Source organism: Lissotriton helveticus, chromosome 1_1 (genome assembly GCF_964261635.1).
Source record: "Lissotriton helveticus chromosome 1_1, aLisHel1.1, whole genome shotgun sequence".
NCBI classification, from domain to species: domain Eukaryota; kingdom Metazoa; phylum Chordata; class Amphibia; order Caudata; family Salamandridae; genus Lissotriton; species Lissotriton helveticus.
Window position 1 is genome coordinate 1291479238 of NC_136057.1, and position 15552 is coordinate 1291494789.

At 42.1% G+C, this 15552-nt stretch overlaps 1 protein-coding gene across 1 annotated transcript in view; it reads left to right on the top strand.

Moving 5' to 3' along the window:
* Nucleotides 1–9817, top strand: part of LOC144822924 (hyaluronidase-5-like) — a 426042-nt gene extending 416225 nt beyond the window's left edge. Inside the window, exon 4 of the mRNA XM_078680963.1 lies at nucleotides 6106–9817. Coding sequence (XP_078537089.1) covers nucleotides 6106–6483 — 378 coding nt within the window. The 3' untranslated portion in view covers nucleotides 6484–9817. The remainder of the gene's footprint in view (nucleotides 1–6105) is intronic.
* The last annotated feature ends 5735 nt before the right edge of the window (nucleotides 9818–15552 follow it).

Below are 15552 nucleotides of genomic sequence, written 5' to 3' on the forward strand. Positions count from 1 at the left end.
CTTGCTCACTGCCCCATCAGGATTCAAGCAAGCCGGGCCGAAGACGGCTGTAATGCCAGAAACAGGTCCCCGGAAGCTTGTTTCCTTTCCAGTAAAGAATTGGCTTGGTAGTTTGGTCTGCCCTGTTCCCATGATGCACTGGGCCAGGGTCAGACTAATTTGCATGTAGCCAGGTTCTGAGCTGGGATGGTGCAGTGAGCTAAAAAACGGTGATGGATCAAGCCCTGATCTTTTGACTGGGTAAGAGTGTTCTGCTTAATTCAGATACTCTGTCCATCACCACCCCCTTTATGAATCGTTTTGGCCACCACAAGTGTGGAAGGGTATGGTCAGATGTGAGTCCCTTGCTCACTGCACCATCAGGATTCAAGCAAGCCGGGCCGAAGACGGCTGTAATGCCAGAAACCGGTCCCCGGAAGCTTGTTTCCTTTCCAGTAAAGAATTGGATTGGTAGTTTGGTCTGCCCTGTTCCCATGATGCACTGGGCCAGGGTCAGACTAATTTGCATGTAGCCAGGTTCTGAGCTGGGATGGTGCAGTGAGCTAAAACGCGGTGATGGATCAAGCCCTGATCTTTTGACTGGGTAGGAGTGTCCTGCTTAATTCAGATACTCTGTCCATCACCAACCCCTTTATGAATCATTGAGTTCTAACCAGGTTATCTTCTAGTGTACTTGTGCATTCCTCAGCCTGGGTCAGTCTAGCGTTTGTATCGGTGCATGCCATGGCCAGTTTTCCTACTGCACCTTGAAGCTTCTTTGTTGCCAGTCTGTTTTTCTTTCCATCCATTTGGGTTTCTTCCTGTAATTGCCTAATTGAGTCAAATATCGTTTTTAAAGAGGGTGCAGTTTCTTCCTCCTGTCCTGTAAGATCCGGGTAGGTACTCCTAGTAGCCAAATAGTCCCATTTTAGAGTAGGGTCCGTGCTTCCTCTGAGGTGCCCTTCTCCATCTTTTTCCCATACTTATGAGTCTCTTTATTTCTTCAGAAGTTTATTTTTTCTAATAACTGTGCCTTTCTGTGGCATGCCAGGGCAGGAGGTGGAACTGGAGAGCTGGATATTGCTGCTATCTTCAGCTTCAGAAGGGCTAAGTACAGAGCCATCGATCACCGAGAAGAACTTGTCCCCTAGGTCTAACATATCTTCTGGCCCCTTGCTTACTGCTATCTCCTCAACTAACATGCTAGTGTTCAGTTGTTCCATGGTACCAGCTAGATCTTCCTGCACCAAGGAGGGACCGGTTATACTACCAGGATGTTCTCCTTCACTTAACACTAAATGGCCCATTTCGGAGACCACTGATGGGCTATAGTAATCACCATTTAGAATTTTCTCCGCAGAGGTCTCGCCTTGGAGCTCAGTCATCTGGACTACTACATTATCCACTGGCTGTATGTTACTAGCAGAATCCCCTATGTGAGTCAGCCTTTGTTCCTGCTTAGTATTGTTTGTCTCGCTTTGCCCGTTCTTTCCCACCTCAGAATTCGGCAATGTGAGATATCGCTATTAGGAACTGGCGGGGTTGTGGAGAAGAAATCTATGATGCCGTGTCGCCTCCCTGAGTCAATTAGCCCAACTTTTGTCCCTTTGACCCCCGTGTCACAGCCGTTTATTTCTTCTTGTTTCAGTACATCGCGGCTCTCACCTTTCTTAGAGCAGTCCTGGGTCATTTTGCCTTTTACCAAGGCACTGTTGCTCACACTCATGGGGCCCGCTGTTCTGGCTCCCTTAGATCCAACTATCCCAATGTTATTCCTAGGCTCTGTACTTGCCTGTAGGTCAGGAGCTTTCCCTCGTATCACCCAGTTTGCTTTTGGAGGCATCCTTTCTCCCTCAGCTTGTTTAGCGCACTTTCCCATCGTCAGCCCCTCGACCCTTCCTGACATTCCAGACTGAATTGCATATGGCTGGGTCCAAACTGGAATGGCATGGTGACCAAAAAACCGATGGTTTTAGGCCCAGATCTCTGTACTGGGGTGAATGTATGACATTGTTCTGCATTCTGTCAATCAATTGTTCTTTTTGCATTTGTTATGGCACCTCCAGGAATGGTGCACTTCCACTTCAATGCTGTTCAAAGAATGACAAGAAAACAAAAGTAGCGCTTAACTGGCAAACTCTGCAAAGAGGTGCCAATGTGTTCGAGTGTGAACAAACCCAATCTGGCCACTTTGCGTCTGCTGTGCATTGATTTTTTTATTTTTACGTGCTTAGAAAAAATTAATTCTCCGTCCCGAGGCTGTACTCAGCAAGAGAAAAATGTCACATAAAGACGACATTTCCAGCAAACAATTTTGTATTCAAAAAGCTAGCTTCCGAAGCACCTGAAACAAGGCTGACCAATCTACAAATGCAAACATGCTACGTTATGGTAGCTATATCTCATTTCACATATTTACTACCATTTTTCCGTTTATATTTATAAATACAGACAAAGGAAAAATATTTTTCTGTCTGTATTTATATGCAAAAATCCGTTTAAACTGAAAACCAGGAGCCCTATTTATAATTTTAAATAAATCGGACATGGGATATCTTACGTATGACCACTCATGAAGAGGAGCAGTATTGAACCAGATGATTCTGCCACCCAACAGAACAATCTTGAAAAGCCATTTTCTTGGAAAACTATAAGAAAAGCATTTTCTCAGATCTTCACCTTCTTTAAAAAAGACAAACTGCTATCAGACCAATATACTGGGTTTCACCCAGAGACAGGTATGAGGTCTGATCTACTCTCCATCTGAAAACCACAGTGGATAGAACCGGTGTTGCTGCAGTTCGACTCCTTGATGTTTCTGCTTCTTGTAACACCGTTTATCCATCCTCACACCCTTTGAGGAACACTATAAGAAATAGGAATCTTTCACTAGATCTTCTCCTACCTCTTCAATAGATCAAGCATTATTTCAGTACCTCCACTCACTTACATAGTCAAGTTCAGGGCAATCTAGGATCAGGCATTGCTCCACTAATTGTCAACGTCTACTTCCGCCTACTTCCAGCACTCTTTGATTCAATCAACATGACATGCTGTAACTATGTAGATGACATAATGTTCATCCTGGAAATAGACAATCCCAGTGCTTCTGATAATGCGACTAGTAAAGTATCTCCAAGCCATTGACCAATGGATGTTAACAGATTACATTGAAATAAATACAACCCAACGTGGGATCCTCCTGCCTGGAACTGGAAGATTGGCCATCTTCTTACAGTCTGACCCCTGAAACTTTGATCTCCACTAATGACAGAAGTGACTGAAGTGGGAGCAGTTATGAACTCCAGCCCTTACAAGCTCTGGAAAAGATAGTGGAAACACAGCCAGTAGTGCAGTGAGGTGCAGCTTCATTTGGAGGCACTAACTACATCAGCACTAATAACCATTGCCTTAACAGTCATATTAAGAGTGGTTTAATAATCTACAAGTTGTCCTGTTTCTGTGTTGAACAGAGACAACACTATCTCGCAATTCCATCGATCCCATTTAGCTAAGACAGTTCAGAGTATCTTGTAATAAAAATCTGTACTAGTTTCCACGAGTGGTCATCTCTGGCATGGCTCCGTATAAGATTTGTGCCCACTTATTAAGAATTAAGCACCCATTTCTAGCCACTGTTTGAGTCATGAATTGCAGTCTGACCATAGCATGTGTAGAGTCTAGCCAACGTGTATTTAATTAGCTGCCCATGCCTTTTCAGCACTACAAATGCTCTATAAAGATATGTATTGAACTGCTCTTACTAAATCTTAGGTAAAAGAGAACCGAAATGTAAGTAAATTACCTCCATTAATTGGGTCAATGAGAAATCTGATACACACTGTACTATGACATACATATCAAAAGTGTTGAATCCAGTAAAACTGAGATGTGGCCCAATGTGCCACTGTCATATGTATGTGCATAATGTCCTAAATCCACCAGAAATAAAATGTAATTAAACACGTGTGTCAAATGCTCCTGTTCCTCGGCCCAACAGAGCAATGCCATTATTCTTAAATTAATAGACCATATGCTAGGTATATGCTTGAGTGACAGATAGCATGGCTGCAGGCATGATTGCTTCTTTGACAAATTGCATGACAAACGTTATGACCATCCACATGACAGCATCTCTTATTATGTGAAAGCATGACATCTCTCACTCCTTTGATTTCAACCTCATGCATAGGCACAGAGACAGACATGATAAAAGAACATCTCTGGTCCTTATGCACAGCACCCCCTACCCATATAGGCCAAATACCATACAACTTCCTTCATCTGCAACTCTTCCCTGGGGTAGTATGCTACCCATCTGCAAAGCTCTTCAGAGACTCACCATGCGTAGAAAGTGTTGTATGAATGCAACTATAATGCAAGAGACCGAGTTCTATGCAGTAAGAATGCATAGCCGCTATTATGCTTTACTTTAGATTTTAAGATCTATAGTGGCTGTCGAACTGTGGAACCAAACGTATGACTTGATAGCACTTTACAACAAAACAAGTACAAAATTAACGTTGACTCAATGGGCCATATTAAGTGCTTTAAATTTGATGTGCACTCATAAAAGAAACCAAGGCAGGCACTTGACTAAAAAAAATCTTTCCTACGAGGCAAATCATTACATATATTTGTTTTAAATTGTAAATATGTAAAAAAAATCAACTCCTGAGTGTGCTGTTCCAATAATGTCCTAAAACCCCCTGTTGTAACGTATTTTGGTTTCAATACAGTCCCTAAGGGACCCCAGCTGCCATACTGTTCTATATAAAGCACCTCGTGTTTGAGGTTTGCCAGCTACAGTAAAAGTGTTTTCTGCAATGTGTCCCCTGATTCCTATTGGAGTTAAGTCTGTGCTGTATCAGAGGTCTCAGGCTTTGAACATTTTCAGGAGTGAGAGCTAATTAATATATGTGATGACATCACAGAAAGAGATGCACGTGAACTGTGGCACAATGACAGCACAGGAAGTAAGACTAGTGAAATGATCTAAACAATGAAATACATCAACAATTGACCGACTAACACCATCGGGTTACTAAGGAGGACTTCAGGCTTACAAAAGTAGTGGAGCAGGGCTGTGAAGTGCTCAAAGCATCTCTTTAGTAGAAGCCTTCTCTTGGGGTGGAATTACTTCTAGAAATCTCAACATCTCTCAGAAGCTGCTATAGATCAGTCCTCTCACCAGAGACACATTTAGAAATCTGCTTCTTTCCCTTTTCACCAGGTGTGACATTTAGTCTACTGTTAGACCTCGAACGACCTCAAATGTGTGAGTCTCACTCATAATTAGTGAGACTTAAGATCTCTGCAATATCAAATGCTTAAAGAAACATACAATGGTTTACATAATTTATCATGATAGAGAAGAGCTGTGAAGTTATCAAAAGGTGGTTTGTAGCTTTACAAAAGGATGTACAAAACGCCTTCATTTATAAATATTTGCAGGGGTCCCAAGAGCTGAACTTAGAATCTCTGTGCTGTATCACATATAGTTAACACCTCAGCTACATTTTTGAACTGACTGGTGTCTTAGGTACTTAAAGAGCTAGACCAGCACTATTGTACCACCTTAGAAAGCGGTAAATGGAAATGTGCTAAAATATCTTTGAAAGCATGTAATGATTTTGGCTGGAAATGTGGCAGCATTTGTTTTTCAGATAAAAAAGAAATTACAAAATAACTTACATAAAAGCAACATCACAACATATTTAAAACATATTTGAAACATAATATGGCACAACTCACAATAAAACACATCACAGTGCATTAATTCAGCACAGAAACACAGCAGCACAAAACACATCACCACCACAACAAAAAGCCACACAACAAATGTAAACAAACGTTCGTCAGACGTTATCATCTCCAGATTCCTGTTTTCATAGTATGGTGGAAAAAGATGTTTGGAGCAAGCACTGCCTTAAATTTACGACCATATACATAAAATAGCCCCAGTCAAAAATGCTTTTTAATTCACTCCTCTGCATTTCAGAATGACAAACAACCTAATGTTGAGCGTTTTTGCAAAAATACATTACTCCTGCTCATCAAAAACCAGTATGAAACTGATGCACATTCAATAGTTTGTGAATTGAGCTTATTGTTTCTGTTTTACAGGTGGCATGCCAAAATCTTGATACATTTTTGAGGGATGTATTAAATCCTTATATCATAAATGTGACGCTGGCAACAAACATGTGCAGCGAGCTGCTATGTGGCGGCAAAGGAGCCTGTGCCAGGAAGTCATGGAATAGCAACGATTACCTGCACCTGAATCCACAGGTCTTCGAAATAAAAACAGAGGCATCTGGGACCTATTCCGTCATTGGCCAGGCAACCGAAGAAGAGGTCCAGAGACTGGCAGATCAATTCATGTGTAACTGCTACACGGGCAGTGACTGTCAGCAGCAAGCCGACCTGAAAAGTATGACACAACTCTCCATCTGCACTACCCAAGACATCTGCATCACCGCTGGTGCTATAGGAAACCCATGATCAAAGCACATGCCAATAGTGGTCCGTCATGCATATTTTGCAAGTTTAGGAATAATTTGAACTGCTGATAGAGTACTTATCGTGGCTTAGGTTCATGTTTGCTGGTTTGCATAAACTATAATACTGTTTTGGAAGCCTAGGGGGAGAGTATGAAAAAGTGAGGCATATTTACAAGCCCCTATCGCCACCAGAGCGTCACTTTTTCTGATGCTCTGGTGGCGTAGGGCAATTTTCCATATTTACAAGGTGGTGCTAAGCCAATTAGCGTGACTTAATACCACCTTGTAAATATACCCCTTTCTGCCACAGTTGTCTGCAGCAAAGGGGCATGCAATGGGTGTTGCTGTGGGTGTTACACCACTAAACCCATTGATTTTTCACACTGCTCAGATTTACAAGACATTAATATGGTGAAACGAGGCATTCTGCAGCACACATGGAAAGAGAAAATTGCCATTGTTGATTGTTTATGAGCCGGAGGGTGTCCCTTCCTGCAAATAAACAATTGTCTCTGCAGCACAGGACCCCTTGCAACTTGCGGAAGGGTGCCTGTGCTGGTGTTAGCTTTTTCTGACCCAGCTCTAGCGGAAACATAGGGGTGTACCATGCTCTTGTGAATATGGCGCATCCCTGAGTTTAAAAAATGTCAGAATGTGGCAGTGCCAAATTTGGCATAGCTCCTCACTCTAATATTCTTTGTAAACAGGCCCCTTTTTGTGCTGGCTTGGCATCACAAAAGTGACGCTAACAACACGATTTTTTTTTCTGATTCACTTATCAGTGAAAAACTTGTTTTGCACTGGAAAATACCCAAAAGTAATGTAAAGCATCATGAAACGCTGCTTTGCATCACTTTGCATTAAGGGGGTGTTACATGGGTGGTACATGGTCATTCCCATGCAGTCACCCATGCTTTTTTGACACTAAACCCTATCTACTAACATTAGTAGACAGAGTAGAGCCAAAAAGTATTGCAGCTGAAAAGCTGGTTATTAAAAAGAGAAATGTGTTCATTTCTCTGTTTTTTCCCAACTTTGCATGCGTGGAGCACTGTGTAGCACATATACAAAGCAGGAAAAGCTTTAAGGGGTGTCTAGCCATAGTATTTTGTACATAGTATTCAGTACAGGAAGGTTACCATTCCTGTACAAAACTATGCTATAATGAAATCAGAGCCTACGCTAGGGAGCGAGGCGGAGAGTGCCATATCTCTGTGAATACGGCGCTCTCCTACTCTCACCCTGTCATGGAACACAGGACAGCCTCTTTGGGGGCTGGGCTGTGTCCCGTAATTTGTTTCAGAATCTGAGCCCTATGCTTCAATTTACTAACAATTCTTGTGGCTTTTTAGTGGAGTTTGCATCACAAAAGCAACACGAACCCAGTGCAAAATGTTGTATTGGGATTCACTTTTTAATACAAATTGTGATTTACCTGGGACAGTTGTGTAAAGTAGTATGATGCAGCATCAGTGCCAAGGGAGTGTACCATAGATGTTGCAGTCAACCATCCATGGGTTTTGGTGCTAATCCTGATTGACTAATATGGGCAAGCTGGGATTTGCGACAAAAACCTACTTCCACCTTGAGACAGTCACAGTGGAGCAAGTTTTAAAACTCTCCACATTTTCCAGCCTTGCATGTGTGCTGCACTGTACAGCATACCTACAACGGGGGGAAAGTATTAAAGCATTGTTTTTGTGCTATTCTTGATGGAAGGTGTGCACCAGATGCAAGGGTGTGTGCCCCGGTGTAAAGCAGCGAAAAGATCACAAGAGCAGGGAACAGAAGACCAGCATCATATCTTAGTTGATAAGGTGCTGTTTTCCACGCTGCTATACATAGTACAGAAACTTTGGTTGCTGTATTGCTTTGCAACAAAGGTTAGTAAATCTGCCCCAAGAGACTAACGTACTATTCCCATTGGCAAAACCTGGGATACAGAGTTTAGACACAGACTTGTTTGTGAATGGGAATGCAGTTTGCATTGTGACTTACATGCTAATAAGTTGCATTGTAAATTGAAGATTAATGTCAATTAGGTATATCACAATTTGTGAACCCCAGTTATTGACTGCCAGTACAGAGACAGACACCTGCAAGATACAGCAGATCTCTGTCCCTGCATTTGCATTCCAAAATGGGAACCTGCTTTTTATTTATTTTTTTAGAAAGCAGCCAGTTTCCTTTAAAGGGACCGATGCTGCTTAAAATTAAAAAAAGATGTTTCCCTCTGGTAAGGCATCGTGGAATGTAGGCAGTAGTCGCAATCACTTCTTGCTCCCACTAGATCACTCGAAATGATCCTCATAGGGGAAAGAGTTCCAAGGTGACCCGTTCACTTCCTTTGAGGTTTCTGTAACTGATAGTGGGTGTGTGACTGCAGTTTCTTCGCAAACCATTGATATATACTATATCATTTCGCAATTTGGAATGAACATCCCTTTTATATGCTTTTCTACTTGCAAAGTGGTATGGGTCGCAAAAGCCCTATCCCGAATTTTGAAAGAGTTTTCTGACTCATAAAAGGTCTTTTGTGAACCATAACAAGCTATTTTGCAGTAGCACGCACTGGGATTTTACAACTCACAGGCTTTGTGACCACAAAATACCTTGTACTTCCGGCCTCAATACTGCGTCATGCTTACGAAGCATTGCAAAAACACTGGCAGGAACTGACCATCTGCAAATACATCAGCCTCATTTGATTATAACACAAAAACCATGTGCACCAACTAACCAGTGAAAAAAATATTTTCGCACACTGTCCACTGCAACAATTATTTACACCAACTAATCAGTACAAAAACATTTACACTTAGTGACCTGTGTAAAAGCATTTGCTCTAACTTATCAATTATAAGTTAATATTGGAATCATCTGACTAGTGCAAAAAGTACATTGCACTCACTGGTAGTACAAAATTGTGTGCACCAATTCCCCAATGCAAAAAACATCTGCACAATTGATCAGTTGAGAAACACTTTTATTGATTGCCCGGTGTGAAAACTACAGTAATAACGACTAACGATGCAATAAAAAAATACAAGTACACCACCTGAGCAGTGCAAAAATTTAATTTTACACTGGTCGGTTAATGTAAATGTACGTTTGCACCAGGCAGAAAGTGCAAGTAAAGTTGGAAAAATGCACAAACATCAATACAACACTGCCCAAACCCATTGTAGTCTATGTGAACCAGCATGAACCCCAAGTATGAATAAAGCATTTCTGATGGAAAACCAAAAATAGCAATCTGAAGGCATGTTCTCAAGATAATTATTCTGCATTTGCTAATTCATGCTCATCAATTGTCCAAAGAAATAAACATTAAATGCGTGCTCCCCATCAAGAGTCTGTATTCATTGCCCTGCCTGACAGTGTGACGTGACAGCTCATTGAACACTGTCACAGATTGTGATACAACTTTTATTGTTTAGTGCTACAGTAAAATACAATTATGAATGGTTTCAAGAACAGAAGAAGCCAAAAACCTGCAAACCGAGAGAGAAGAAGTCAAAGGCAACATTATATCATATTGTGTTTTAATGTAAGGCCTGGTTTGGAGTTTGGCAGATGAATACTCCATCACAAACGTGACAGATATCTCCTCTGTCTCATTACGAGAGTATTAGGATGTAATGCACTTGTAATAAGGTGGTCTGGATATAGGGCATGTTTGTTACACATACCAATCTAATATAAATCAACAAAAGGCCTGATCAATCGGTGTAACACCTAAATCTGTGTATCCAGCCATGGAGCTATACTTTATAACTCACTCCCGGAGTTAACTAAATTCCTCAGCTGTGGTGTTTTCTAATTCTAAAAAAGTTGTTATACCATCATAATCCACTCAAAGTGCTTGGAAAAAAATTGTGGAGTGGAAAGGAGGCACCTCACGGTAGTAACACCAAGGGGACTGCTAGCTGGTACTCATCAGCAAGTCCACTTATCATCATCGGTTACCAACTTTCCATAGAAAATAAGGAAACGTGTGTGTGCATTAATAACCAAAACTTAAAACCATGAAACCCAAACTATAAAAACATAGAAGTGATAACATGCTAATAGCATGTCTAACCAATGAACCCCATGAGGATCTACACAGGCAATCCTCACTGCTAAAACTTGGTGAAGGTACCTAGCTAAAACTAACTTTATTTGATGCTGATAGCTTCCCAGATTAAAAATGGTTCCCTTCAAACCAAGATCAATTAATCAACGCCGACATGTTTCGTTGCCAAGGGAAAGTTTTGGGCAGCTTCTTCAGGGCTGTTGGGGTTCCAAATCAAAGTCTCATGGTAGGTTCACATCAAACTTATGATGGTATATAAAACAAGAGAGAAGCGCCGACTGTGAATACACTCTGCTTAATACAGATTTACTGTATCATCACTCATGATCTTAGATGTTACCCGTACCATAAGGTTGCATCCATAACATATACCTGTAACCATATGTAAAAGGAGAATCTAGTATGCGTCAAAGGATCGTGATTTCCCGCAGTGAATGCCCATAAGTCTTTTCACCTGCAGAGAAATTATTTAAAAAATAAGTTTCCTAGCTAAATGCCAGAACTTGCACTATTATAAGGCTCTCGTGTTCGCCTCCCATCTAAGGAGACTAAACCAATTGTGTTGATGTCAACCGCTACGTTGTTCTATGGATGAATGTTGCACCGCAGTTATTCTCTTCAGTATGCCATGAGTGTTTGCAGATTATCACACCTGTTATCTTGCAAGGATACCGTATTGCAAGACCACACCAAGCTCGCATATCTCTTTCGAGCCCAAAATAAAAACATCTCACACTCATACTACTCGTTACCGAGCACTCGCATCGTATGGCCAGGCATCATGTGGAGGACTAGCGCGTTTACACACCATGCGTTCCAGGCTATAAAAAACTGTGCTGCACCTCCCGCTTACTCTGCATCTTCAGATTGCGCGCTTACCGTTACCGGATACGTCCGGTCCTTACTTCGGTACCGCCGGAATCTGGCAGATCAGCCTACCTAAATCCTGACACCATCGCGCTACAGGCCACGCCCACCATGTGGTTCGCAAGGCTAAACTCCACTTTGGCGGCCATTTTTGAACAGTATGGATCGTCTGGGAATCTGTCGGCCATCTTAAAGGGGTCAAATATAGCGCTTTTTGAATTTCACCTAATCAAATGTTATTTCCAATCAGTTAAAGAATTCAATTGATAATGTGAATTTACAGTAATACTGTTCGGTTTCCAGGCAGAGCCGCCTGCACATAAATATTTATTTATAGCCTGTAGCCAGTGATTATAATGTGACAATCACACAGTCTCAGTCTCTAGTATGTATTTCAAAAGCGCATCTTTTTAAAAGGCACCCGATCTAAAGTTTAGTGGCAACCCCCTCTAGGCATTAATAATTATTGCCATGTTCAGTACCCTTCACCTTTTCAAGGCTATGCAACATAGATGTGGCTGATAGTGATCCTATGACTGATTATTGAATCTAGACGTATTGTAGCCTTACAGCTGTTTAAAACCATCCCACAATTAGTTACACACACCAGCCACTGTTGGCATCACCAACAATAAACTTGTGCATAGAGGGGTTGCTTTGCTAATTGTCATGTCTGCCTGCTTATGCAATATAGTGCTCAACGTACCAGCGCCACTACGCATTCGTAATCCACTGTATACCATTATAAAATCCTGATTAGACCAACGGTTCAGTTAAAGGATGCATTACATTCCCTGCAACTATAATCTTGTGCATTTATTCCACTCAATGGAGTCATTCAGTCCAACCATGTCGGCTTTCTCGGAGAAGATCCATTTCGCCTCCTTTCTGGCCAAAATGGACTCAATGTTGTGGGTGTCACCCATAACTCTTTCAAGGACAGTCCACCTCAGATCCCTGGGGTTTGTGCTGTTTTTCTAGGAAGTGCTGCACCATTCTTGTTGTCAACTTCTTTGTCTTAAAAGTACTCAGATGCTCCTGTATATGGATCTTGACCTTCCTAGAGGTCAAACCAATATAATGTAGTCCACAATTGCATGTTAACCTGTAGATGACCTTACTGGTGTTGCAGTTGCTAAAGCTGTTAAGGTGCAACACTCTACCACTTTCCAGTGTAACACTTTTAGTTGCTGTTGTGAGTCCACATACAGTGCAACCCCCACATGGATAGTGACCCAAAGGGAGGTTAGATGCTGTTGATGTCAATATAGCACGGGTGTGTACCAATTTATCTTTCAAATAAGGTGCCCTTTTGAAAGCAAAGCGGGGGAGGCATCTTATTAGTCCCCGTGTCAAGAATAGACCAGTGTTTCCGCACGATCTGTCGTACTTTGGTCGATAATGGATCAAAGGTAGTGACAACAAGGAGACAGTCTGTTCTGGTATTCATGTTCCTCTCGAGCAATGCATCGCGGGGAGTATTAAGTGCTTGTTTATGTGCTTGCTTAATAGTTTTTGATGGATAGCCCCTAGTTTTTAATTTAACCACCAGCTCATCCGATTGTTCCATGAACTTCTCAGTTGAAGAGCAATTGTGCCGGTATCTCAATAATTTACCCACCGGGAGGTTATCCCAGAGGGATCTTGGGTGGTAAGAGCGATAGTGGCGCAAGGAGTTTCTGTCGCTAGGTTTCTGGTGGACATTGTTGACCAACCCATGTTCAGCAGCTGTGATATCCACGTCCAAATGGACGGCAGACATCCTACTATAAGACCAAGTGAAACGCAAGCAACCATCAGCTTGATTAAGCCAAGCAAAAAATGTCAACAGGAGATCGTCTGAGCCAGTCCAAATGCAAAGAACATCATCTATATATCGCCTCCAAGGAGAAATATTCACTTTGAAGGGATTAGAGATGTGATAAATGACAATCTCCTCAAACTGGCCTACATAAATGATGGGCATATGTCTTATTTTAAAGTTTCATTTTAAGGTTTTTGGGGTCCTGGGCAAGACCCATTTTGAGGGCTCCTGTTTGGCACAACTTTAAAATTATGTGGGAAGGGTATGCCCAGACGTGGGTCCCTTGCTTACTAAGCCACTGGAGTCAAGCTATCCTGGCTGAAGAAGGCTGATAGCCAGAAACCGGTCCTAGGATGCTTGATTCCGGTCCAGGAAAGACATGGCTTGGCAGTTCGGGCAGGACTGTTCCCATGAGGCACAGGGCCAAGACTGATTTGCATATGGCCATGTCTGTACTGGGGTGGCTTGGTGAGCAAAATAACGATGGATTAAACCCAGATCTGTGATTGGGGGTAAATGTTTTGCCATTGTGCAACATTCAGTCCATCATCTTGTGTGTGTGTGTTTTTTTTATATATTATTACAGGGCATCTGTTCAACAGGGTAATAAAAAACCTATGATGCAGTGGTCAGATAAACACAAGAAAAGGAAGGAAAATCATCAAATAAGAGGCAAGCAAATGAGATCAACAAGAAAGTCAATCAATGGTAGGTATGGACTGACTCAAAGCTCGCTGAAAGTATTTCTGTTGTCCAGAATACGTCTTTGGCAACAGTCAGCTAAGCGCTATCCATTAGTAAGACATAAAAATTACCTGCTGATTGCTTGCTTAATCAATGGTGCACACATAACTTGCACAGTGAGATTATGCGCTGCAAGAACAAATGCTATTTCTGAGCAGGAAGTGTGTTGGTGTCACTCACACAAAATGAGGGCCTCATGCAGGCCTCATTTCTCAAACACCACATTCATAGCTGGCAGCTACTCAGTAGTGCTGTCTGACCATTAGTCCTTGATAACTCAGCTTCTCAGGTCTACTGATAGATTATTAAGAATTTAGGAAATTGCAGGCTGCTGTCCCATGCCTGTACTTCTTCGCCAGTTTCAGTCAATGCCATTGTTCTTGACAGAATACATGGAGGAGGAGGAGAGACTGTCTGACATATGTGTCCTTTGATCATCTTATTGAAATGCTAATTTTCACTCCATTATCCTCCCAAGGGCCAACTTCAGCCAAATCGACCATCAACAAATGTTACTACATGATGCTCACTCAATATTACTTGCCAGAGAACTAGTGAGTTCTATGAACTTCTGGCTCCTTGGTAGATGAGCCCATCCTCCTTATCTGGTTCAGTGTCTGCATTGGATGAGTCTAGCTGCTGAGTTGTGGAATGTTTATACTATTCTAGTGAGTTGCTTGGTGATCCAGGCATAGAGGGTGTTCCTCTAGCCCAATTTGCTGGTGACTTTGGCATGAGTGACTGTTTTTCTAGTGTTGCTTGAGAGCCATTTGAAGATCTTAAAGATGTGGAAGCTGGATAAAGTGACAGTGCTCACTTGTGAGGTCATGTCCAGTTTGATGTTAAAAATTAATTGTTCTGAGTTTCCTAACATGGATACTGGGTGTGGGTGAGGGTCCGAGTTTGGCCAGCCACCATGTGAAGTCCCATGGCAAGGTGTTCTTTGTGAAGTTCACTACTTCTGTCTTGTCAGTGTTGGGCTTGAGATAGTTGGTTTTCATCTAGTAAGCCGCTTGAGTCATGCAGGCGGTGAACATGTTTGTCTTCAAGGTCTTGTCTGAAAATGAGAGTATGAACTAGGTGTCATTGACTTTCAAATGTATGTTGATATGTGGACAGACGACACTGCAAAAAAAACAGATGATGGATGGAATGCCGAATCAATCAAACACTCACCCCCAGTCACAGATCTGGGTGAAATCTATTGTTTTTTTGAAAGCCACTCCATTCCAGTTTAGACCCAGCTTATGCAAATCATTCTTGACCCTGTTCCCCATGGGAACAGTCCAGCCCGAATTGCCAGGTCTCTTTCTTCCTGGACCAAAACCAAGCATCTTATGACTGGTTTTGGGGTTTCACCACTCATCAGCCAGGATAGCTTGAATCTTGTGGCATAGCAAGCACATGACCCACGTCTGGCATACCCTGCCCACTTAGGGTGACAAATGCAAAAAGAACAGATGATGGACGGAATGCCGAATCAATCAAACACTCACCCCCAGTCACAGATCTGGGTTAAATCCATTCTTTTTTGCACACCACACCATTCCAGTTTAGACCCAGCCATATGCAAGTCA